We start from the raw sequence: 26,263 nt of genomic DNA on the forward strand, positions 1-26,263 counted from the left end.
CACATCTTATTCGGACACACAGCGGTATCGGTACTCGAGTTCTGCAGGACCCGAGACTCAACAATGGACATTTCCACCATGGATGATGATGGGTTGATGGGGTAAGGCTCTGGGTAGTCTTGATTACCACACAACATGTCAGCATGGACACCATTGTGCTGAGAAGATCACATCACTCGCATGGATATGGAAGGGGTTGTTAATAATGTAGGGACCATAAACATGTGCCTCTCGCCTCACAGGGTCCTCAGGGCTGACCAGCGATGGTGGCTTGCTACTGCTCCACATAATAAGTCTCTAGGCCCCACACTCTCCCTCGGTGGCCCCCTCTGTCCTTTCAGGCTCTAGAGCGATAAGATGGTGTACTACTTACAGCTTCAATTGCCACCTATGTGGTGGTATGTGTGCTGTACATAGCAGCATTTTCTTGGCACTATAGGGCAGTAAAATGTGTACTGTACATGGCAACATTGCCTTGACACTCTCTGCTGCTCTTATGTGGTCTGTACATAGCAGCGTTATCTTCGCACTATATAGCAGTAATATATGGTCTATTTTATAGCAGTGTTGTCTTGGCATGATATGGCGGTGTTATATGGGCAGAAATTCTGAGAAAAAACTGCCTACTTTGCCTAGGCCCCATTTTCTATAAAACCGCCACCACTTACAGTTCACCGACGCTTGGATCTGGACTATTCACCATTTGTAACCGTTCAAGATACAACCTGTCTCTACAATCAGGGCCGGCAGACGCCGGGGGGAGGGGGGGGATTCGGGGGGACGAGCCTGAACCTGCGCTGTCAGGAGTGTCGCTGTGTCAATACATCTGCAGCCATGTTCCAGATGTGAACCAAGAGCTCAATTATGTCACAAATCCGTGCAGCGATTCACAGGCAATGTGCTGTGCACGTCATGTCGCACAATGCTACATCCCGTTCCAGTGAAGCATCAGGAAGATCCATTGTCATCACCACGCTCCATGTGATACACAAGAATAATATGGACGGCAATGCATGAAGCATTTCTTACCGTAATACCGCGGCCTGTTCTCTTGTATGTACAGGCTTAATCTGAATTGCTTGTAGAACAATCCCGTAATGAAATGCAATGACTAGACATGTCAAATCTATCTGTATACCGCTACCTGCCGTTTCTTATTCTCCTCATTTCTCTGTCCACCTCGGTAGCATTGCTGAAGTGGTCGCACATGCTCAGTTCCATGCTTCCCCTGCCACCAGCTGGATCGACTGTTAGAAGCCGTGAGAGGTAGGGCTCATGCACACGACCATAGGTATTTTGCGGTCCGTAAAAATACGGATGGCGTCCGTGTGTATTCCGTATTTTGCAGAACGGAACAGCTGGCCCCTAACAGAACAGTCCTATCCTTGTCCGTAATGCGGACAATATTAGGACATATTTTGGCGGAACGGACATATGGAAACGGAATGCACACGGAGTAACTTCCGTTTTTTTTGCAGACCCATTGAAATGAGTGGTTCTGCATACGGTCCACAAAAAAACTGCGGAATGGACACGGAAAGAAAATAAGTTCGTGTACATGAGCCTTTACAGGGAGAAAACTGCAGCAGAAAGGACATGCCCCAACAGAAAAGACACGTCCCCTGAGCTGCCAGCCTGAAGAGAATCTAGCAGAGCAATGAAAAAGGAAATCTCTGCACTTTGATTGACAGGGCCAGGCAGTGTCAATCAAAGCAGAGAGGGAACGGCAACTGCAGAGAAAGTAGAGTTTCTAGGTGTAATGGCAACGCCCCCGTTGCTCCTAGAGGCTCATTTGCATCCATTAGGGGTCAGTGCAAGGTACGTGGCGTTACAACGTGGTCAGATTATGTGAAAACTCCCATTTCAGGTGAATGCCCAAAGAGTCTCCAAAAGCACCCATCCAGACTCTTTTAGGTCCTTCTTACGGACGGTCTGGAAAAGTTGGGAGCCATAGTTTAGGCCTCAGGCACATGGCACAACCTGTATGTGAGTGGAAGTAACTAAACGCGACACCTGAGCCATGACGGTAAAGCAAGGTTCCCCACACAGGTACGTGAGGGCTAAAATCTTGTAAAACCTGTAATTTCCAGGACCAAAAGAACACACAAGGGCTAAGTGATCAATACCCGGTCCCCTTTATATGCCGCACTATAAATAAAGCACACTCTCTAGATCACTGCTTGCTGTCTACAGGCGGACACACTCTCTTGGTTCTCGCTTCAAGGATTTCTCAGTCTCCCTTCACTTCAATCTAGGTCCCTAAAATGTATAATTCAAATTTGACATACCCCTCACTTCCCTCTACACAGTCCTCCTTATAGCACCAGCTGGTCCCATACAGAATTGGCGCACCATTCTCTCCACACTGAAGTAAAGGGAAGCACTCGCCATATACCACAGCATGGCGTGATCAGCCGCTCAAACATAGTGTGCAATTGGCTTCACAAAAAAGTATAAAGGAAGAGGTTTGTTTTTGGAATCCATAAATTGTGTTCCCCCCCATCATCATGGTGCTCTAAGCAGCTGCCTACTTCTCCTATACATTTTCCATGGCCCTGTTGTGGTCAGTGACTGAAAACCTTTTGCTTTACCCTAAGGCAGTGGTGGCGTACCTATGGCACGGGTGCCAGAGGCGGCACTCAGAGCCCTCTCTGTGGGCACCCGCACCCTGGAAAAAGTCTATGGTGTACAATATGCCTTAGACTTTTGCTGCCATTGATCAGCGCAGGGCGCACTATGAACAGCGCAGGCAGCGCACTGAATGTAGGCAGGTATTATAGCCAACTGATAAAGTAGATGGCAAAATATACTATATTGGACTGTAGGATTCAGATTAAATTACTGTGTTGGCACTTTGCAATAAATAAGTGGGTTTTGGGTTGCAGTTTGGGCACTCAGTCTCTAAAAGGTTCGCCATCACTGCCCTAAGGGTACGGCCACATATGGGGTAAACGCTGAAGACTTTCATCACATCCACCACGGTTTTTGCCTCGGTCGTTCAATTCTTGCTCGTGGTTTAGCCCCATTGAAAGCAGCTAAAATGCGAGCAGTGGTTTCCCGTGGTGTCCACATGTCCATTCTTGACACAGTTTGGAAAACCTCACCAAATTAATCCACAGCCGCCCTGGACTCTCATTGAAAACAATGGAAGGCGGTTTTGGCACAGACCCGCAATTCAAATCATTGGCAAAAGTCAACCGTGTGAACATAGCCTTAGAAAGCCTCCTGCCCTTATGTCCAACTGACACAGGGCTTGTTGTTACAATGTACCAGGGCTCTGTCTTCTCACCATCTGTGTAGGCCATCATCTGGATGGTTTCCATTTAATGGCAGCAAGCAGAGATGTTACAAGGATTCGGCTGGTGGGACTGATAATTAGTTTGACTAATAATTCACAACCAACAATGGCTGCACAAAAGTAAATTAGAGCCGATTTAAATATCATATGTCGGCAGTAAAAGTTTCTCACATGGGGTGTATAACGCAGATACGTAAGATAACCGAATTTTGTACAGGAAACTCCAGACGTTGTAGCTGCGACATTACTATATGTACGTCCCCTACGGGATGATCGGTCAGGATAAAAAAGAAATAATTTGCAACGATCAGCTTAATGGGGGAGAAATCATTAGTTTTACCTCTGTACCACTGTAAGCTTAAAGACTCTATGATATGCCATTCCTCTGTTATTCCTGCTAGAAGCTATCAATTAATTACTAGGAGTTTACAATGTAGGTCCAGATGGGTGTTACCAGTTGGGGGTGTGTCCCTGAAAACACTTAGACTGGCAACACTGATTGGATAGTGTCAGACTGTGCAGGGACACAGCCCCGAGTGGTAACTCCCAGAACCTGCTAACAATTCCTTCATAACTTCTAGCAGGAATAAAAGAATGGCGCATCATAAGACTAAATGCTCCACAATTGGTACTACATGGGGAATGCAAGTAGTTACTAAAGCAGACATGTCAGGGGAGGTGACAGCAATCCATGCACAATCATGCCGTCTCACTATTGCATTTCTATTAAATAATATTTACCGGTATATCATTTTCTAATACACAATTCAAGGGATAGAGGAGAGCAGCCATATATTAGGGAATTGGCGATAATTTATTTTAAAACTTGGCGCTTTATTTTAAAGGGGTTTAAATGGGATTACGAAAATATGGCTGCTTTCCTTAAAAAATAAAAAATAAATAAAATGACTTAGACCTAAAGGCACACAACTGAATTTGTATCCATGTCCGACCCTCATTTTTTGCGGATTGCAGATGGACCCATTAATTTCTACAGGGCCGCAAAATAAATAAATACATTTCATCCGCGTACTGTCAGCATCGGTGTGTCGATTCCGCAAAGAGATAAAACATGCCCTATGCTTGGCCGCAAAATACGGACCATGGACCCACTGACGTCAATGGGTCTGCAAAAAAGAACAGATGCAATGCGGACATCATGTGAGTTTGGCACACCGCGAAACGGATACGGTCGTGTGCATGAGGCCTTATCCATAGACTAGAACTACAGCTCAGCTCCAGTCATTTAAATACTGCAGTACCGGTCACCACCCGTGGAAAAGAGCGGGGCCGTTTACTGAAGAAAGAGACCCTGTGTGTTACTAATCCTATGCAACTTCTTTAAGAAGAAAATAAAGGTTACCTAATGAAACGAAGGAGCGTGCCCGCTCGGTTCCAGATCTTGGAATATGGTTCTGTATCATCCAAACACAGGGATAAAAGAGGGGTATATAGTCCGGGAAATATAAGACAAGAAGATGAAAAGAGGCAGCAAAACCACTACAGAGGAATACAAGGATGGATTTAAGACCAGGACACAGCTTCGATGTTATACAACCTCCACGCATCAAGCGGAAAAATGTGGACAGGACATGTGAAAAATGTGGAAAATTCATTTAAAAGGTGCGGTTTATTTCTAAATTCCCCACTGACCAGGCATGTCTTATTGTGGAAAGTAAAGGGAAAAGCAGATACTTGGTTTCATAATATACATAGCTACAGTAACACTCCTTCAAAAGGTTATGGACACCATCAGGGGCATTTTTTTATCAACTCATTTTACTTATTTTGGGCTAAAATCTTTTTTTCAATTGTTTTTTTATTAACAGCTTTCACTTCCAGTGCATCTGCTGACTACTGCTTTCTGTTTAACATCGAATTGGAGGCTCGATGTGTAGCCCTTATGTCTGAACTCCTGACAGCTCATAAACACTCATCACAGCTCAGTCCTTATCAAGCTGATAAAGATAGGGCTCTATGAGCTATCAGGAGTTCAGAGATAAGGGCTACGGCTCGAGCAATCAGATCAGCTCCCTGAGCGATTAAGTAGTCTGCAGTGAAAGCTGCAGAAAAAAACTAAAAACTGTGGAACATTTTTCATAAAGACCAATTAATAAAGTGATTTTTAGCCCAAATTGTGTAAAATGCAATCTTGAAAAAAAGAAAAATTTCCTCCAGAGGCGTCCATAGCTTCTAATCTAATAATCCATAAAGTCTGATAGCTGCTTATATTAACCCTCTCCTTGCTATTTAACAGTTTTTATTTTAACTTTGACAACCCTTTTATAGAGTTTTTCTCAGGCTACTTTCACACTCGCGTTTTGTGCGGATCCATCATGGACGGATACGTTCAGATAATGCAGCCGTCTGCATCCGTTCAAGACGGACCCTTCTTGGCTATGTTCAAGATAATACAAACGGATCCGTTCTGAACACCATTGAAAGTCAACGGAGGACGGATCCGTTTTCTATTGTGCCAGATTGTGGCAGTGAAAACGGATCCGTCCCCATTGACTTACATTGTGTGTCAGGAAGGATCCGTTTGGCTCCGCTTCGTCAGGCGGACAGCAAAACGCTGCAGGCAGTCTCCAGAGCGGAATGGAGACTGAACTGATGCATTCTGAGCGGATCCTTTTCCATTCAGAATGCAAACTGATCCGTTTTGGAACCGATGTGTTCTTAGGTCCATTCCCTTTCAGCTTGACTTTTCTCTGCGATCTGACTTCAATGGCTGAATCTATTGTAGTGTGATTTCTGTGTATTCTGGAATTTGTAGTTCCACTGGTCTTTCTCGCTGGGCTGGGTTCAATTCTCATAGGGTCAGTTCAGTATTGCTTTGTTTCTGTCCACTATCAGCCTGTATGCCATACATCTGCCATCCACTCCATTGCTGGATCATCTGTTTCTACCGTGACCCTCAGCATTCAGTTCCTGTCATCCACCAGCGAGTTTGTTCTAGTGTCTTGTTTTTTTTTGCCGGTGACGATAGATGCTTTCTACATGCTGTTTTTATGACTGTCTGGTTGTTGTGAAAGCCTACTGTAAGTCCTGGGGGTATCTGAGTACCAAGAACCAAAGGCAACTGCTATGGGTGAAGTCCAATTTTGCAATCTTGGCCACCATAGACCTGATGGACCGGCAAGGAATTTGAGCGTATAGGGCACATTCTCAGTTACATAAATGGTGTGTACATACTGGTTACACTGTACACATACCATACACATGAAACTACTGCTGATGCCCCATTCATGACATTGTGTACTTATGTGTAACATGCAGCTGCCCGTAAATACAACAACACTGGAAGTAACATCATGTCGTGAAGAGTCAGAGATTCGTGACCTGGGAGCTTTGACCATGAATAGATGTGCGAGCGGGCATGCCAGCACATATCATTCCTGTGTCTCATACTGCGTCCTCAGCAGGAACGGGCGTGTAGCACCGACACAAACACCTGACATGACACCGTCTGCACCAGGCTCGGGCGCTGCACGCTCAGGCAGCTCTTACATAATATCAAATAATGACCACACCTTAAGTAAAGTCTCCAGATTTAACATTTATCCGTGAACGTGACTTCACGCAGAGACCAACCTCCTGGTTACACAGGGTGTGCCACCTGTCGCTCCTGCAGGGTGTGCAACTAGCCCTGAGTGCATCCTCGATCCCATAGTAGGTTCCAAAAATTTTTAAATAATATTCTCTAGTTTACCAATTAGAATTATTTAGTCCCTGTATGTATTATTTGGGCACCACATGGTACCTCATGGGAGGGGGGGGGGGGGGGCTTGAACTGAAGCTATTGCATAGGGAATCAACCACATAAAGCTCAGCTTTGATCTTAAAGGGGTTGTCCAGGTTGTGGTTGTGTTGGATTAAGGATCCTAAATTATGCTTGGGGCACAAACCCTATATTATAAATACAATCTAATAGGTTCTGAATAAAAAAAAATAGACCCTAGTGGCGAGTAGTTAACTCCAACTGGGTTTTTGTCTCCTGAAGCTAGGAGGCCCATATTTGCATCAGAGGATCCTCTGGTACTCCGGCTGGCCAGTCTGATCCTGTCTCCAGACATACTCACCCGATCAGACTGTAGATGCTGAATGTCCTACGCTGAGCTTCTATCAGGCTGGGGTTGGCAATCTGGTAGCCCAGTTGCATCTCTCCCCACCCATCAGATTGGGTGGGAGAGTATATCTGGACATCCCCTTTAAACACTGCTCTCGTGGTCATTATTAGTATTTTATGACCATGAGGGACTAACAGGGAGTAACGTGCCTTCAAAAATAACATATTATAGTTCTGACACTGATTTAGGCTAGGTTCTCATCTGCATTGGTCACAGCCACCATTATTTTTTCAATTAAAAAGACAGACGCCATGATGGTCACTAAAAGTCAATGGGATCAGTTGGATGCCACAGGTGTCCGTAAAAGTGATGGAATAGAAAAACAGAAATTCAAATCTAAGGAGGAAAGGAAGGGGGGGGGGGTGGCAGTGAAATGGACTACAGGATGACAACCTTGGATACTGACCGCCTTCCTTCACATTTAGTTTTTCTGTATATAGCCCAAATAGGAAAGAGAAAAATAAGGATGGTGCCCTTTAAGGAGAGATGACCACAAGGGACATGGACCACTAACCATATTTTACTTAAAGGACTAATCCTGGACTAGAAAAAAGGATTTTCGCCCCCTGAAACAGCTTCCCTTCTATCCATAGAATGTGTCTGGTATTACAGTTCTGTCACATTTACATAGCCGCCATTATAAGTTGTATTAGCGGGCAAATGTCACAAATTCTTGGCTTCTATAATGCTTTGTGACTAGGAAGGGTTCACATTCTGGAGTTTGGAAAAGCTGGGCGACGACTGTCCTGGGATCAGTAATGCAGAGTTGTTCTTAAGGGATATGACACGGCCCCTGCGACACGTTGCAGTTCCTATAGGTGCGTCTTGGTTTTACGCCTTACACTTTATTATCTCGCGGGGATGACTAAGTCGTAAGGAGGGGAAGCCTGGATCGCAATCTGCAGAGAATCGAGTAACAATAGCAAGGCAGGGCGCGACCTGATATGTAAAAGGAGGGCAAAAAGTGGCTCGGAGAAGAAAAGGAGCATTTGTGGTGAAAGTTTAATAGTTCAGCTCTGTCAACGCCTCCACACGGGCGACGCTCCATGTGCACAGTACAGGACTTGGCTGTAGGCCTATGGCTGACTGCACAAAATATGATCATCAAAGGCAAGTGCTTTCCATAGGTCCTACAAGAGTTACCAGTTTGACACCCCCAAAAGGAGGACACCTACTGAAAATGGGAATTTTCCATTCATATGCATGTTTATAAATGTAAAGAAATGTAACATAGGTCACAATATAGAAGGATGGGATACAACCAGAGATAAGAGAACGAGAAAGGACTAAAAGGGGTATTCCAGGAGATCGATATACGATTGACAGGAATCTGACACCCTCCACCCCATCAGCTGTTTCAGAGTAGCATCAGAATTAGTCTCCAGAAACATCTGATCGACAGAGGTGAGGGGCTTCTGACCCTGGTCCATCATATATTGATGGCCTATCCTAGGATAGGCAATTAATATTGAAATCCTGGACAACCCCTTTAAGGAGCCCATACACATTAGATGAACATCAGTCAAACTAGCCAATTTCTGGGGGAAAGAACAATTGAGCATGCTGGACTTCAACACGCACAATCATTTGTATTCAAAGTTGATTACTCGCCATCGTAGGCATCTGCAGCGGCTTGTCCCCATCTCCTCATTCAGAAGATGTGCGGCCGAGCCCAGCATGGAGGCATATTGGGAGGAATAGCTGGTGGTCAGATGAGTTTTTGGCAGGTCCCTGTGTTCACGTTATAGAAGAGTCTCCAGGTGGAGGGCCATCTCTGATCAAAGCTTCCATATTTTGCCACTGTATAAGTATACACTGGAATACACTGCCCTTAGTTTTAAAAAGGGTTTAGATTAATTCTTAAAAGTAAATGACATTAATGCTCATGAAAATGTGTAAAAGTCCGAGTCTCACTTCCTTCTGGGATTCGCGTCCCCACCTATCCCTTGGTTGAACTTGATGGACTTATGTCTTTTTTCAACCGTATTAACTATGTATGTGTAGCGCATGCGCCAGGAGCTTTTAAGCTGGAGCTCATAGAAAACAGTATAAACAAAATATCAACTAAAGGGGTTATCCCATGATTAATGTACAAAATTTAAATCAGTATTAAACCATATAGTACATGGCCGTCTCTTTCTAACAAAGCTAGAACCAGCCCTGTACCTCAAATGGATCCAGAGATCTCACCATTCTTCCCTCTGCTAGATTTATTTCAAGCGGTCAGCTAAGGGGCTGTGAACTCTCAGGGGGCAAGTCCTTTCTGCTGCAGCTAGTAGCAGTTGAAGGATGGGACTGGGCATGTGCTTCTATCTCGTTGAGTAGGGAAAAAAATTAGAAAAAGAGCAAACAGCAGGTGGCATCATAAAGATAGATTTTGGTGAATAACTCAGTAGCTATACTAATACAAAAGTAGTCATATCCAGGTGCAGGTTTGAAAAATGTAGAATATTTTTCATGGGACAACCCCTTTAAAAAAATTCAGAAATAAGAATGGCCACATTTTTGGCGACATATTACATCGCCCAACACCATGTTATCGTCTAAGCAATTGGCAGACATTGTGAAGAGTGAACCATGATGCACCTCACCTTTAAGCTGCTGTAACTCCAGGTTCAAGCTTTCAATGTTTGAGTCACAAAAATCCAAATTCTCTATAGTCTCAGCTCTCGTCACCTCATCCTGGTCTTCATCCTCAAGCATCTGACATAGCTCTTCACGAGTGTTTCTGTACACTTCGAGTTCTCTCTCGACATCTTCTATCTTCAAGAGCAAAAATGGACAAGGGGAGCCTCGATCTACCTGTTCTAAGTCATCAGGGGCATCCATCGGATCTGGGATGTCTGACAGCAAAAAGTTGTCACTGGGAATGGGGTCCTGTCTAGGAAGTGGTTTTGGAGATGGAGTGTTTCTCTGACTATTGGGTGGGGGTAGAGGGGCTGGCCTGGATGGTCGGAGAGCAAGGGTTGGAGGAGTGCTTTCCACGTATTCATTTCTATGGGGGTTCTGATTTGGAGATAAATAGGAGGAGGCAGAACTGGATTTAGGAATATAATTTCGAGAAGAATTTGATTTGGAAGAAGAACTGGGTCTAGGGTTAGGCCGTGGTGGTGGAGGTCTTAAAACTTTAAATTTTGCTGTAGATTTCTGATGCTTGGACAATGGTGGTGATCCCCGGATTATGTCAATTTCAGAGTTATAATCCAGTATTGAAAAATGCCTAGATACTTTGTTGTTAGGATTGGAGAGACTTTTTTCAAACTGGGAAAGCTGCTCAGTAAGCTTGGAGTCCAAGTCAATTAAATCAGGTCCAGTATTGTCATTTGCTGGGCTTTCCCAACCTGTTGTCCACAAGCTTGGCCGAGAACTTGATGTGTCGCATTTCTCTTTGGAGTTCGTCTTTGGTTTTCTTCTATGGTCCTCCACCCAATGCACGATATCTTGGAGTGGAAGATAGTTGTTTTTGTTTTTTGACCTTTCATTAGCACTGTCGTCAGCTGAGTAAATGTCATCTGTCGTCATTAAAGATAATGGCTTCTTCGAAGACCATTTTTCTTGAGCTCCATTGGATAAACTGGTTCTACTTCTTCTGTTGTCCACCTGTGTTGTAAACATATTTTGCTCCTTAGGTCTTTGCTCTTGGTTTTGTGATACCGGAGGACTATATGCTCTACTCTGTGGTCGAGGAGGTAGCTGAGGTTTTGTAGAAGAGCTATTGATTGTTTCATGGTGACTTTGCTTTGATTCTTGGTTAGTATTGATGGTTGCTTCTGGACTTTGCATTGCCTCTTGAGTTGTGGATGATGATGGTGGATTTTCCATGTGGACATCCCAATAATGTGGATCTGTTCCGCTGACTTCATGAGTAGAGGACATGTCAAGATAATTGACAGGGGGATTCGAAATTGACGTTTCGGAATCTACTAGTTGCTCCACAAGAGAATTTTTTTCTTTTGTTTCTATTTTTACAAATCTATAAGGGAAAATTCCCCGATTTCCATACAATTCTCCCTCCAGCCACCCATCTTCCAATGTTCTGATTATTCGAATTCGGTCACCAACATCAAAGTCAAGTTCTCGATGCTCCATAGCTTGGAATCTGTAGAGGGCAACTGCAAATGTCCCTTCTGGTTCCTCGTCTTCTATAATTTTATCCTTGTCCCGCTCATTGATTATTTCCGGTGACCTATCAAGAACAAAGTCTTCTCTTTCTATATCTGAGGGGAGTCCATGATCACTCTCAATCCTTGGATGAACTCTTAAAGGATTCAACAGCTCCACAAAACCTTCAGGGAAAATTCCTCTTCTTCCATTTAGTTCCCCTTCAAACCAACCAGGTTCTGGAACCCCAGTTATTATAATGATGTCTCCTTCCCGAAAGTCTAACTCTTCATCAAGTTGTGCGGAAAGGCCCATGATTGCCTGTGCCTGGCCAATAGCATAACTGGGGAGTTCATCAGTCACATTTTGGCAAAGCTGACGGCTCCTAGAGGACAGGAAGAATTCCTGAACGTAGGATAGTGGGAAAAAACCTCTTGCGCCCCAACAATTCCTACCCTGCAGCCAACTAGAAGCCAAGGATCCTTCCAGCACCACCAGATCTCCTGTAGAATTAAGGGGGGAAAAAACACAAATTAGGATAAAATAAGGCAAGTAAAGTCTTTATGAACGAGATAATAATTGGATATGAATGAACTTCACAACCCAGGGCCAATACAGAAGTGTTAGCTAAGAGTGCCCTCTACTGGTCATTTTAATAAATGCATGTGCTTGAAGACCACTCATGGTTCCTATTTCTACAGTGTATGTGCAGTTATAAACCATGCAAATTTTTACAAGAGGACAATCGAGAAAATATTTTACTACCTAAATATTTTAATTTAGAGACCCATTATTATTTATTACATTGATTTTTTTAGAAAGTTTTTTTTTATGACCGTTTGATAATCCAGACACATTGGCTTATGTACACACGACTGAAAATACTCAGCAGTGGATTACGATGTAGAACATGTGCCGAAATCTGCGTGAAATTTAGGGAAGTCCCAGTATGTCTATTGTGTGTTTGTATGCATATATTCTTGAAATGGAGTTTACATTTATAGCCTATCCTTAAAGGGTTTCTCCGAGTGTTTTTATACTGATGACCTATCCTCAGGATAAGTCATCATTACCTGATCGTTGGGGGTCCAACTCCAAACACCTCCACCGATCAGCTGTTGGTAGAGGTGCGGCACTCTGGTGAGCGCGTTTCCTCCTTGCAGCTTACCAAGCATAGCTTCGTTCATTAGATAGTGGCTGCATTTGCTATTGCAGCCCAGGCCCATTCACAGGAATTGGAGTGAGCTGCTCCTCGGTCATGTTAACAATGAACACGACGTCACTGGCCTAAGGTAAGCTGCGAGGAAGCCACCTATCCCGAGGATAGGTCATCAGTATAAAAACACTGAAATATTGAAGACCTATCCCCAGGATAGGTCATCCATATCTGATCGGTTGGGGTATGACTACTAGCATCCTCAGTGATAAGTTGTTTGAAGGGGCCACACTGATGGGACGAAGGATGCAGCCTCTTCATAGTACACCAAGCACAGCGCCATATAGTGCCTATGCTTGGCATTGCAACTTAATCCTTGAATGGGACTGGCCCGCACAAAGTCCATGAGATCAATGGCAGGTAAGCGGCTACAGCGCTTGACCAAGCACTACACCCCTTCTAACAGCTGATCGTTGGACCACCGCCGATCGGATATTGATGACCTAACCAGACTATACATCCTCAATAAGAACTCCTGGAAAACCCATTTAATGCCAGGTGGCGGTCTTAACCCCAGGATTAGCAGAATGACGTGAAAGGGCCTGAGCTGCAGAACCAGACAGCCATATGCATATGGACATTTCTATGTCAGGTACTGAAATGTAGGGACCCCAGGGCTCCAGCATCGATGCTCTTTTCCTCTGCCCATTGTGGACAGTCCATGGGATGGGACAAGGACTTAGATATAGGGAATGCAGAGATATCAGCTGCACCCAGAACCTAGTGCCTAACGGGGAGGCAAAGGTCTCTTTGCCATACTGACAGACCCTAGTATTTTAAATGTCACTTAGTAGATGGGAGCAGTGTTAGCGATTTTGCATTGGGACCCAGGTGGCCCAAGATTCACCTCTGAGTGGGAGCCTGACCAATCACACATGATCTATTTTTACAGATAACCCATCAATGTAAGATCCCAAACTAAGGACTTATCCATATGACCATACGTAAATTGCAGATCTGCAGACTACAAAGACCGTCCATGTTGTATCCGCATTTTTGGCAGACCCGTTAGCTTCAATGGGTCCGTGGTCTGCATTTTGTGGCCGAGTAGAAAATGAATACGGTCGTGTGCATGAGGCCTAATCTTCATCAAACCCAGCAGCAGGAACATGGCTGCAGACTACTCTATTCTTGATGTCAAAAAACCCATAACCCCAACAGAACAAAATACAGACACAGCATGAAGAGCGTTTTACTGGCGGCAGGACTAACCAATGTCTACAAAATACTAAAGCCAACAAAATATAAAAAGACACAAAAAAACAAGTTACGGCGTGGACATATTGGGAGAAGTCATTACCTTTTTGGAGGCAGAGAGCTCCCGGCTCATGAGAGGTAAAGTCACTAATGCTGACGTACATTTTCTCTCCGGGTTTCATCGTCGGGATCGTCAGAGTTTCCACAAAACTTACAGGAAACTGCCCTATAAACAAGCAAGTGACACATTCAGGACACAAACCTATTTAAATCACACAACTACATGACCTGTCATAGCCAGCCTTATGGGGTACAACCTGCGGGGGCACACCAGCTCCCCTGCTGAAGGGGGATACATGGCACCCAAGACTTGTGAGCACTGTATGCTATTATATGAGCACTGCATGCTGGTATTATATGAGCACTGTATGCTAGCATTATATGAGCACTGTAGGCTGGCATTATATGAGCACTGTAGGCTGGCATTATATGAGCACTGTAGGCTGGCATTATATGAGCACTGTATGCTATTATATGAGCACTGTAGGCTGGCATTATATGAGCACTGTAGGCTGGCATTATATGAGCACTGTATGCTATTATATGAGCACTGTATGCTGGCATTATATAAGCATTGTAGGCTGGCATTATATGAGCAGTGTAGGGTGGCATTATATAAGCACTGCAGGCTGGTATTATATGAGCACTGTATGCTGGTATTATATGAGCACTGCATGCTGGCATTATATAAGCAGTGTAGGCTGGAATTATATGAGCAGTGTAGGCTGGTATTATATGAGCAGTGTAGGCTGGCATTATATGAGCACTGCATCCTGGTATTATATGAGCACTGCATCCTGGTATTATATGAGCACTGCATGCTGGTATTATATAAGCATTGTAGGCTGGCATTAAATGAGCACTGCCTGCTGGTATTATATGAGCACTGCATGCTGGTATTATATGAGCAGTGTAGGCTGGAATTATATGAACAGTGTAGGCTGGCATTATATAAGCACTGCATGCTGGTATTATATGAGCATTGTAGGCTGGCATTAAATGAGCACTGCCTGCTGGAATTATATGAGCACTGCATGCTGGTATTATATGAACAGTGTAGGCTGGCATTATATAAGCACTGTAGGCTGGTATTATATGAGCACTGCATGCTGGTATTATATGAGCACTGCATGCTGGTATTATATGAGCACTGCATGCTGGTATTATATGAGCACTGCATGCTGGTATTATATGAGCACTGCATGCTGGCATTATATGAGCACTGCATGCTGGCATTATATGAGCAGTGTAGGCTGGTATTATATGAGCACTGCATGCTGGTATTATATGAGCACTGCATGCTGGTATTATATGAGCACTGCATGCTGGTATTATATGAGCACTGTATGCTAATATTAAGTGATTGTATGGCCCCGTATTGGGCCAGTGTGAGGCACAGTTATTTGGGCAGTATTCTGCATGAGGCTTTGGTATGGTTAATAATTCACGATTGATGACACAACATATGAGAAAAGGGGCAAAAGAGAAGGTACCGCTCATAGGGCACCACCGATTGTAAGGTCTTTTTTATGTAAATAAAGTTGCGGAACTTTCTAATATACAATGGGGCGGATTTACTAATCCTATCTAATATGGAGAGAGTGAAAGTAGCAATGAGAAAACAGGGATCCAGAAGGGCAAAAAAACAATGCAGCAAGTGCTACATATTTTGAAGGGGTCCTCCTTTTTCTTCAGGCACAACAATGGTCTATTGGTCCAAACGCATAGCACCTTATTGCCAGGGGCGGATTGGCTATAGACAGGGAAATTTCCCGATGGGCCGATGCGCAGGGGGCCACCTGAGCCCTCCTCACAGCCGACCAGTGGAAGTTTTTGGGTATGTATTTTGTGCTGCTGGCAGTATTTTGTGATCGACTGTGGTATTTGGCTCTGTTGGAGATATAATGTGCCACAATATGGTATTGCTGGCTCTGCCTTCCATCAATTTGGACCCGATTACAAAACGGGGCCACGGTTAGTATTTTTTCCAAGGCCACTTTAAGTTCCAAGTCCGCCCCTGGTTATTGTATTGTATTTTACCCTGATTTCAATAAATTGGTTCACATTAAGTCAATGGGGGACGGATCCGCTTTCTATTGTGGCAGAGAAAACGGATCCGTCCCTATTGACTTGCATTGGGGTCATGCTGGATCCGTCTTTTGCTCCACATACCAGGACTGAAAGCAAACTATAACAAGTTTAGTTTTGTCCCCATTGACGATGAATGGGGACAAAAGTGAAGCTTTTTTTTTTCCGGGTATTGAGCCCCTATCACGGAACTCAATACCGGGAAAAGTAGCCTAAATCTCTTGCTGTGCTGATAGTTTGCTACAGTGTCTCAGTGCAGGTAAAATGTATGGAGTCTGGAGTCCAAGCTGATCAGCTCACAGACGACTGCATAGACTAGATACAATTGTAGCAAACACTCTGCTCTATGTATAAACAAGAATATCTCTGTTTACTGACAGCAAGCAGAGATCTTGAACATGGCGAGAAATTGTAACATGAATTATATTAGTCGCAGATCTTCCCATAGGACAGTAATTGAGCGTGGTGACATGTACCATGTTTTTAATAGTCCCCATAGGTCTCTGTAGTTTTGCTCTATATCTGGACACCGTCACTAGCACAAAAAACTAAACTGAAGTTCAAAGTTCAGTCCCTGAGCTAGAAGACAACAGTAACGTGATTGACTAAATATAGTACAGCAGTGACATGAGAAGGAGGAAATGAGAATAACAAGAATTTGAAAAGGAAGCCTGGTGGTCATGAGCGGTACTGCACTGATCTACTTTTCCCCTAAGCATGAAAGTGAAAAAATAAATGTTATATTATTTGGATGAGGAAAATAAACGCATGAGCAAAATGAAGGAGGACTGTACCTGTGATCCCTTCTTTATTCCCCAGCAGCCAGAATTCATCTATCACATTGAGAACTTCAATGACATCTCCGGCAAAGAGTGTCAGCTCCTCCGACACACTGGGGGAAAAATCAAACATTGCACGTACCACCGAACCGGCCTCCATCCCTGCAAAGAGAAAAAAAAACATGATCAATCATTCATGATTACAAATTGCATGGAATGACTGCGTATACTAGAGACGATGCAAGTAAAATCATGTAAAGAGGTGGAAAAATAAATCTGCCATTATATGGATATATTTCAAGGTAACCCTATGGAGCGCATTAGGCCGGGTTGACATCTGCGTTGTTCTCCGGCACTGTAATCCGGTCACTGTATCCGATGCACATGTTGGCTTTCAGACAGAAAAAATGCTACACATAACATTTTATGCCGAAAATTTATATTTTATATTTTATTTTATGCCGAAAGCAACCAGATTACAGTGAATGGGGATTCAGCGGTGCACAGTGGTATCCGGCTATGCAGTGCAGAAGTGAACCCAGCCTTAAAGGAGTTATCCAACCCCTATAATGCCCCCCCCCCCCCAAATCCCCAGGCACCTCATACAGGCTATACCTACCCTGTTCCCTGGCACCCGCGTCTAAGGCGATGCTAGGGAGGATCGTCCCCGTTGTGGCCTGCTATTGGCTGTTTCCCCATGTTGCCGGATATTTTGATCTGCGCGACGAGAAGATGCAGCGGAGGCCGTGCGGGTGCCGGGGAGAGGTGTAAATATAACCTGTATGAGGAACCCGGGCATTTTGAGAGGCATTATAGGGGTTGCATAACCCCTTTAAGGGCGTACTAGACACCCTAATCACGCAGACGATTGTCGGGAGGGAAGGGTTCCGCCTGTTCGCTAGTGGAGGAGACCGCGGCCTTTACATGCAGCGATCTCCTCCGCAGCATGGGGAGGAGTGATCGCTATGCCATCGCTCGCCCCCATGCTGTATAGTGGTTTGCCGGCGGCAGATCGTAATTAGACAGCCCGATCTGCCGCCGGCAAATCCTGATCTTTCAGCTGGCTTAAAGATCTGGATTGCCTGATGAACGAGCAATGGGCGGCAGTACCATGTGAACGCTCGTTAGGGATCATCGGGTAGAAAATCAGCCCCTCTAATACACCCTTCAGACAGATTGTATGACCGTGAAGGGGATGTCTCATTAAAAAAGTGTTTGCTGCCAGTTAAAACCAGATAACACAATGGTCAGGGGAGGGGGGCTCATTGACTTCTATGGGACAGTTTTCTAGGCATGCTCTGTGACCTGTGCAGAGGTCAGGAGGGAGGAGATAAGCTGTGATATCACTCTGAATGGTGTTATCTATAAATAGGTGATATCTTTCATTGTAATCCTGCCTGTGATAATGAGGTGACTGCTGAAAGGTCATCTGTACAGAACACGAATTGGAGCCTATTAGTGGCCAGTGAGAAAACTGCTGGATTTTGGAGATTTTTCAAAATATAGATATTTATATGGAAAATCAAAAACAATATCACCAAACATTCTTTAAAATGTGACGGAACTCAATGCCGGAAAAGAAAAACGCTAGTGGGAAAGTACCCTTAATCGTTTTCAAGTTTAGGTTTATGATAACTGGCAAAAGGCGGTGTTCTGAACTTTTAATATTAGTTTTTTTTTATATTTTTAAATGCATTTAAACAATTTTTGCTTGTTTTAAATCAATTGTACTATACACTGCAATACTTTTGTGTTGCAGTGTACAGTAATTTTACTGTTATCCTATTACATCTTGCCTCCGCTACTCCTTTTAGGAGTTCTAATATGGCAGGCTAGGGAACCACCACGTGGCCCCAGGCTACCACAGCAAACGTTCTAGTTGCGTAGGATAGGGATCAATGGCGAGACAGAGGAAGACTGCTATTGACGGTGGCATTTGAGGGGTTAAATGAATGGGATCGCAGTTATCTCTGATGCTGGTCACTGGAAGCGGATGTCGTCTGTTTAACACGGCCAGCACCCGCTGCGTATGGTGCGGGTTCAGCTCCTGAGCCTAAAGGGCCCAATATGAATATAGGGGGACAGAATATATTTAGAAGGTCTGGTTCGGTGTCTGAAATAAATTTCGGGGTGTGGTCTCGGCACAGGACCAGGATATGTGAATGTGAGTGTCTAATCGCGGAGTCAGACCGTACAGCACTCAGCTATCAACAGCAGTCCCATAGAGAGCATGGAAGAGCAGGACGCCGTTCCATCCATACCCATGAAACAGCAGTCAGACTCAGACACTTAGGCTGCGTTCACACGGGCGAGATTTCCGCGCGGGTGCAATGCGGTAGGTGAACGCATTGCACCCGCACTGAATCCCGACCCATTCATTTCAATGGGGCTGTTCAGATGACCGGTGATTTTCACGCATCACTTGTGCGTTGCGTGAAAATCGCAGCATGCTCTATATTTAGCGTTTTTTACGCAACGCAGGCCCCATAGAAGTGAATGGGGTTGTGTGAAAATCGCAAGCAAGTGCGGATGCGGTGCGATTTTCACACACGGTTGCTAGGAGACGATCGGGATGGAGACCCGATCATTATTATTTTCCCTTATAACATGGTTATAAGGGAAAATAATAGCATTCTGAATACAGAATGCATAGTAAAACAGCGCTGGAGGGGTTAAAATAAATAAATAAATAATTTAACTCACCTTAATCCACTTGATCGCGCTGGCGGCATCTCCTTCTGTCTCCTTTGCTGAACAGGACCTGTGGTGAGCATCAATTACAGGTAAAGGACCTTTGGTGACGTCACTCTGGTCATCACATGATCTTTTACCATGGTGATGGATCATGTGATGACCGGAGTGACGTCACCAAAGGTCCTGTTCATGTAATGAATGCTCACCACAGGTCCTGTTCACCAAAGGAGACAGAAGAGAAGCCGGGCTGCGCGATCAAGTGGACTAAGGTGAGTTAAATTTTTATTATTATTTTTTAACCCCTCCACACCTATTTTACTTTGCTTTCTGTATTCAGAATGCTATTATTTTCTCTTATAACCATGTTATAAGGGAAAATAATACAATCTACAGAACACTGATCCCAAACCCGAACTTCTGTGAAGAAGTTCGGGTTTGGGTACCAAACATGCGCGATTTTCTCACGCGAGTGCAAAACGCATTACAATGTTTTGCACTCGCGCGGAAAAATCGCGGGTGTTCCCGCAACGCACCCACACATTTTCCTGCAACGCCCGTGTGAAAGAGGCCTTACACACTACCCCTTAGGACAACCCCTTTAACAACTGCAGGATTATTATGGCATAGTCAGGTCCATCACTGTATGCGGCCACGTCTATATACACATTAGTCTATTCTTATACACAGCAGGCAGGTGGGAATAAATCACACATGCAGTAAACCAGAAATATGATATCAGCTGAATTTCAGGAAGGAAATAGGGGGGTGGGGGGAGTTGTCAGAATACATTTTCCTCTCCAGCCTTATCAGCCCACAAGAAGTGACAGTGCATGACGGGGTTAAATACGGAGAGCCAGAACTAATAACAAAGAATATCTGAGCTGTGCAACTATCATCACAATAAAGAGCAGTTATTTATAAAAGAACAGCCTGGATACTGCACTGATACATTGTAGCGAACCCTTGGAAGAATTATTGCTTGCGTGCAATGCAGTTGCTCTGGAGAGGGGAGTCCTGCCCAGGTAGCAATGTTTATAGGGTTAACAATTTCTATCCAGGGGCCTCACATCAGTCACGTGGGCTTCCTCTACGGTATGTAAGCCTGTGGACCCCTTACCAGATGCTGCTGTAATTACATCCAGGGCTAACGGAGCAGCGCTCCTGAACATATTCCAAGGCTCCTCCTGTAAGGGCTCTGCGACCCATGATACAGCATACAGAAATCCATAGCGCACTTTTTCAAAATGTCCCAATTGAAGTTTATTGGGTCATAGCACAGAAAAATTGAATAAAATATTTCAGCCTATTCTTTCCAATATTCCAACGGCAATATCCAAATGACGTTTCAGTCAGTATGACCTTATGCAAGAATGTAAGAGCAGGAGGGTGAGTTGGTCCCATGCTCCTATGTGCCCGCATTGCTGAGAAATAGGATGATTTAATATATGCAAATGAGCCTCTGGGAGCAAAGGGGGCGTTACCATTACACCTGGAGGCTCTGCTCTCTCTGCAACTGCTGCGCCCTCTGCACTTTGATTGACAGGGCCAAGCAGTGTAAATGTCATCATGTCTGGCCCGGTCAGTCAATCCGCAACAGTTACAGAGAGAGCGGACCCTCTTAGAGTAACGGCAACGCCCCCGTTGCTCCTAGAGGCTCATTTGCAATGCGGACACATATGAGCATGGGACCAACACAGATGCCTTCAGCTGCCAAGTGCCCATGTAACAGGTCAGCCAGTGTCATAGGGACAAAACTGCTGACAGATGCCCTTTAAAATGGTATTCCTTTTGCTAACCGTTATCCTCTATCCACAGGAATAGGGGATAACTGTTGGACTGGTGGGGATCTCAAAACTGCGACCCCCCCCAATCACAAGAACAGGAGCCCCATGCCCCTGAATGAATGGAGTAGCTGACTGAGCGCCGTGCCCTGCTGTTCTTTTTATTCTCTATGTGATTACAGAGCATAGCCAAATGCCATGGGGTCTCCATCTTCTTGTGAATGGTTGGGGTTCCAGCAGTCAGACCCCCAACGAGCTAATAGTTACCCCCTTCTCCTGTGGGTAGCAGAAAATTTCTTCTATCCGGCATATCCCTTTAACAACCAGCAGTAAACCCTTTCCCTCCAGTACATCCATACTATGAGTTACGGCACAGATACAGCAGTTTCGCTATATTTCTTTTAAATATGATGAACCTGTGAGAGGTGAAAACTCATGGGATGTTACATTGTATGCTTCTAAGGCTATATTCACTGCCATTCTTAAAGTCTATGGGGGTATTTATTTATTTTTTCGGCCAGCGAATAGCAGATTCCACTGAAATCAATGGGGCCGTTATTAACGGCCATTTAGACAGGAGTGCACCCATCTAACGGTCGGTAAAAATGGGGACACTAGTGAAAAAACTGCCTTTTAGGGGTTAAAATAAAAAAAAAATATTAAAAACTCATCCACTTGCACACGCTGAGACAGTCGCTCCTCACTTGAACCAGAAGGACCTCCCAGCGTGATGACATCACCATGTGCCTACAGTGTGGTTACACCAGGTCCTTCTGCATCAAGTGAGGAGCAGCTGTCTGAGCATGAACTGGGGGGGCATTAATTTGTTATATGGGGGGGCACTAATAATTCAGGGACACTAATGCATTCTTTATGCTGTGGGGCACTATGGGGGCGATTATTTATACTGAGGAGCACTATGTGATGTCCAGGGGGCATTATGTATCTTGTGAAGGCACTGCAAAGGTTTGGATCTGTTATAAATGGTCAGAAAATGCTAAACGTAGATAGATGCAAAATGTCCATGAAAAGCTGACAGTGTGTCCATTTTTACATTAGGGAGGCTACTTTCACACTCGCGTTTGGTGTGGATCTGTTTTCTATTGTGCCATATTGTGTCAGTGAAAACGGATCCGTCCCCATTGCCTCCGCATCGTCAGGCGGACACCAAAACGCTGCAGGCAGCGTTTTGTTGTCCGCCTCTAAAGCGGAATGGAGACGGAACGGAGGCAAACTGATGCTTTCTGAGCGGATCCTTTTCCATTCAGAATGCATTAGGGTCAAAACTGATCAGTTTTGGACCGCTTGTGAGAGCCCTGAACGGATCTCGCAAACGGAAAGCCAAAACGCGAGTGTGAAAGTAGCCTAAAAGAGAAAACAGTGTCGCTAATATCACTGTGCTACAACCAACCTTTCTCCAGCCTACAACGGCTGATAACAGAACTCAATGAAGTGCAAGCCTCTGCCCTTGTGTCTTTATTTGCTTGCAGCACAGTAATTAAAATCTATCCACTAACCGATTCTCTGACAACGCACTGAAGATCTGACAACGTATAGTTCACACAAAGACGTAACATTGAAGGTTTAATGAATGACTCAGCCGATACGGGAGAACCTCGTTCTCTACAATTCTTTATTACACTTCCAATCTGAACCTTTTGCCAAAGATCCGAGCCGACTATCCAACGCGTTTTTCTCCAAACCCTCCTTCTCCACCCCATGCGGCATAAGCTGGGCTGAGCTGCATGTTTAGAAACGACACAGATGCAGGGAGCGGACCGGGTCATCAAAACAATCCCCCAGCAGGGAGGAGCTGCTCCCTGGAGAGCGATCGGTGCCAGATACCATGGAAGGAATCAGCCTCCAACCTAAACACTGAATGGCTAATGGCACTGCAAGCAGATGAAGGAAGATAAAACGTATACAATAAATTAATTAAAGTTGTCAAGAGCTTTTCAAAAAAAAGCGATAATTTTTGATCCTTTGAGTCCAGCTGCTAATTTCTTAGAGGTAACCACATTTTTCTTCTGTAGAGGAAAATAGCATCAGGCAGCAACAGATTACCAACAGATGACCAATATCTGTCCAGTACGCAGTAGCTGCAGAAAGCCATACATATATATATACACACAGTACAGACCAAAAGTTTGGACACACCTTCTCATTCAAAGAGTTTTCATTATTTTCATGACTATGAAAATTGTAGATTCACACTGAAGGCATCAAAACTATGAATTAACACATGTGAAATTATATACATAACAAACAAGTGTGAAACAACTGAAAATATGTCATATTCTAGGTTCTTCAAAGTGGCCACCTTTTGCTTTGATTACTGCTTTGCACACTCTTGGCATTCTCTTGATGAGCTTCAAGAGGTAGTCCCCTGAAATGGTTTTCACTTCACAGGTGTGCCCTCTCAGGTTCAATAAGTGGAATTTCTTGCCTTATAAATGGGGTTGGGACCATCAGTTGCGTTGAGGAGAAGTCAGGTGGATACACAGCTGATAGTCCTACTGAATAGACTGTTAGAATTTGTATTATGGCAAGAAAAAAGCATCTAAGTAAAGAAAAACGAGTGGCCATCATTACTTTAAGAAATTAAGGTCAGTCAGTCAGCTGAAAAATTGGGAAAACTTTGAAAGTAAGGGCTATTTGACCATCAAGGAGAGTGATGGGGTGCTGTGCCAGATGACCTGGCCTCCACAGTCACCGGACCTGAACCCAATCGAGATGGTTTGGGGTGAGCTGGACCGCAGAGTGAAGGCAAAAGGGCCAACAAGTGCTAAGCATCTCTGGGAACTCCTTCAAGACTGTTGGAAGACCATTTCAGGGGACTACCTCTTGAAGCTCATCAAGAGAATGCCAAGAGTGTGCAAAGCAGTAATCAAAGCAAAAGGTGGCTACTTTGAAGAACCTAGAATATGACATATTTTCAGTTGTTTCACACTTGTTTTTTATGTATATAATTCCACATGTGTTAATTCATAGTTTTGATGCCTTCATAGTCATGAAAATAAAGAAAACTCTTTGAATGAGAAGGTGTGTCCAAACTTTTGGTCTGTACTGTATATGTATATATATATATATATATATATATATATATATATATATATATATAAAAAAGGGAAAGTAGCGGCGGCACTGGAAACAAGCAATATGGGTGCTATGTCCAGGGATATTGCTGCTTACCCCAGATGTACAGGAACGAAGAAAGGACAGCACTCCAAGTAAAAATATACTGGTCTTTAATCACCCATGCAGATGGCAACGTTTCAGCTCCAAACAAGAGCCTTTTTCAAGGGAAAAAAGGCTCTTGTTTGGAGCTGAAACGTTGCCATCTGCATGGGTGATTAAAGACCAGTATATTTTTACTTGGAGTGCTGTCCTTTCTTCGTTCCTATATATATATATATATATATATATATATATATATATATATATATATATATATATACATATACATACACACACACATATATACACAGTCCTGATCAAAAGTTTAAGACCACTTGAAAAATGGCAAAAAATCATATTTCGCATGGCTGGATCTTAACAAGGTTCCAAGTAGAGCTTCAACATGCAACAAGAAGAAATGGGAGTGAGACAAAACATTTTTTGAGCATTCAATTTAATGAAAACAACGAATAAACTGAAACAGGCTGTTTTTCAGCTGATCAAAATTTTAGGACCACACCTCCAAAAAAAACTAAACCCCCCCCCCCCCCAAAACAGAAATCCAACTTCCAAACATGAACTCCGTAAAGAGTAGCTCCGCCGTTATTGTTTATCACTTCAAAAATTTGTTTCAGCATGCTTGATGCAAGCGTTTCCATGAGGTGAGTGGGAACATTTCTCCAAGTGGTGAAGACGGCCGCACGAAGGCCATCTACTGTCTGGAACTGTTGTCCATTTTTGTAAACTTCCCTTGCCATCCATCCCCAAAGGTTCTCAATTGGATTTAGATCAGGGGAACACGCAGGATGGGCCAAAAGAGGGATGTTATTCTCCTGGAAGAAGTCCCTTGTCCTGCGGGCATTGTGTACTGTAGCGTTGTCCTGTTGAAAAACCCAGTCGTTACCACACAGACGAGGGCCCTCAGTCATGAAGAATGCTCTCTGCAACATCTGGACATAGCCAGCGGCCGTTTGACGCCCCTGCACTTCCTGAAGCTCCATTGTTCCACTGAAGGAAAAAGCACCCCGGACCATTATGGCGCCCCCTCCACTGTGGCGTGTAGAAAAGATCTCAGGTGGGATCTGCTTGTCATGCCAGTAACGTTGGAAACCATCAGGACCATCAAGGTTAAATTTTTTCTCAGAGAATAAAACTTTCTTCCACCTTTGAATTTCCCATGTTTGGTGCTCTCTTGCAAAGTCCAAATGAGCAGTTCTGTGGCGTTCAAGGAGACGAGGTCTTTGAAGACGTTTTTTGTTTTTGAAGCCCTTCAGTCTCAGATGCCGTCTGATGGTTATGGGGCTGCAGTCAGCACCAGTAAGGGCCTTAATTTGGGTCGAGGATCGTCCAGTGTCTTGACGGACAGCCAATTGGATCCTCCGGCTCAGTGCTGATTAAATTTTTGTTGGGTCTTTCACTTTTTTGTTACATAACCCTCAGGATCATTTAAGAAATTCCAAATGACTGTCTTACTGCGTCCCACCTCAGCAGCGATGGCGCGCTGTGAGAGACCCTGCTTATGCAGTTCAACAACCCGACCACGTTCAAAAAGGGAGAGTTTTCTTGCCTTTGCCATCACAACGTGTGACTACCTGACAGAAAATGACAATGAATCCACATCTTTGCACAGATTTGGCCTTTTAAAGGCATGTGGTCCTAAAATTTGGATCAGCTGAAAAACAGCCTGTTTCAGTTTAATCATTATTTTCAATTAATATAATGCTCAAATTTTTTTTGTCTCA

General features: G+C 44.1%; 1 protein-coding gene across 3 annotated transcripts in view; it reads right to left on the reverse strand.

The window, feature by feature from the left end:
- Positions 1 to 26,263, reverse strand: part of LOC121003102 (dynamin binding protein) — a 123,850-nt gene that overhangs the window by 44,410 nt on the left and 53,177 nt on the right. For all 3 annotated transcript variants that reach the window (XM_040434676.1, XM_040434677.1, XM_040434678.1), the window contains exons 2-4: positions 16,885 to 17,031; positions 14,046 to 14,168; positions 10,020 to 12,032 (exon numbers count right to left, since the gene is read on the reverse strand). In XM_040434676.1, coding sequence (XP_040290610.1) covers positions 10,020 to 12,032; positions 14,046 to 14,168; positions 16,885 to 17,029 — 2,281 coding nt within the window. In that variant the 5' untranslated portion in view covers positions 17,030 to 17,031. The remainder of the gene's footprint in view (positions 1 to 10,019; positions 12,033 to 14,045; positions 14,169 to 16,884; positions 17,032 to 26,263) is intronic.

Source organism: Bufo bufo, chromosome 6 (genome assembly GCF_905171765.1).
Source record: "Bufo bufo chromosome 6, aBufBuf1.1, whole genome shotgun sequence".
In the NCBI taxonomy this organism is placed as follows: domain Eukaryota; kingdom Metazoa; phylum Chordata; class Amphibia; order Anura; family Bufonidae; genus Bufo; species Bufo bufo.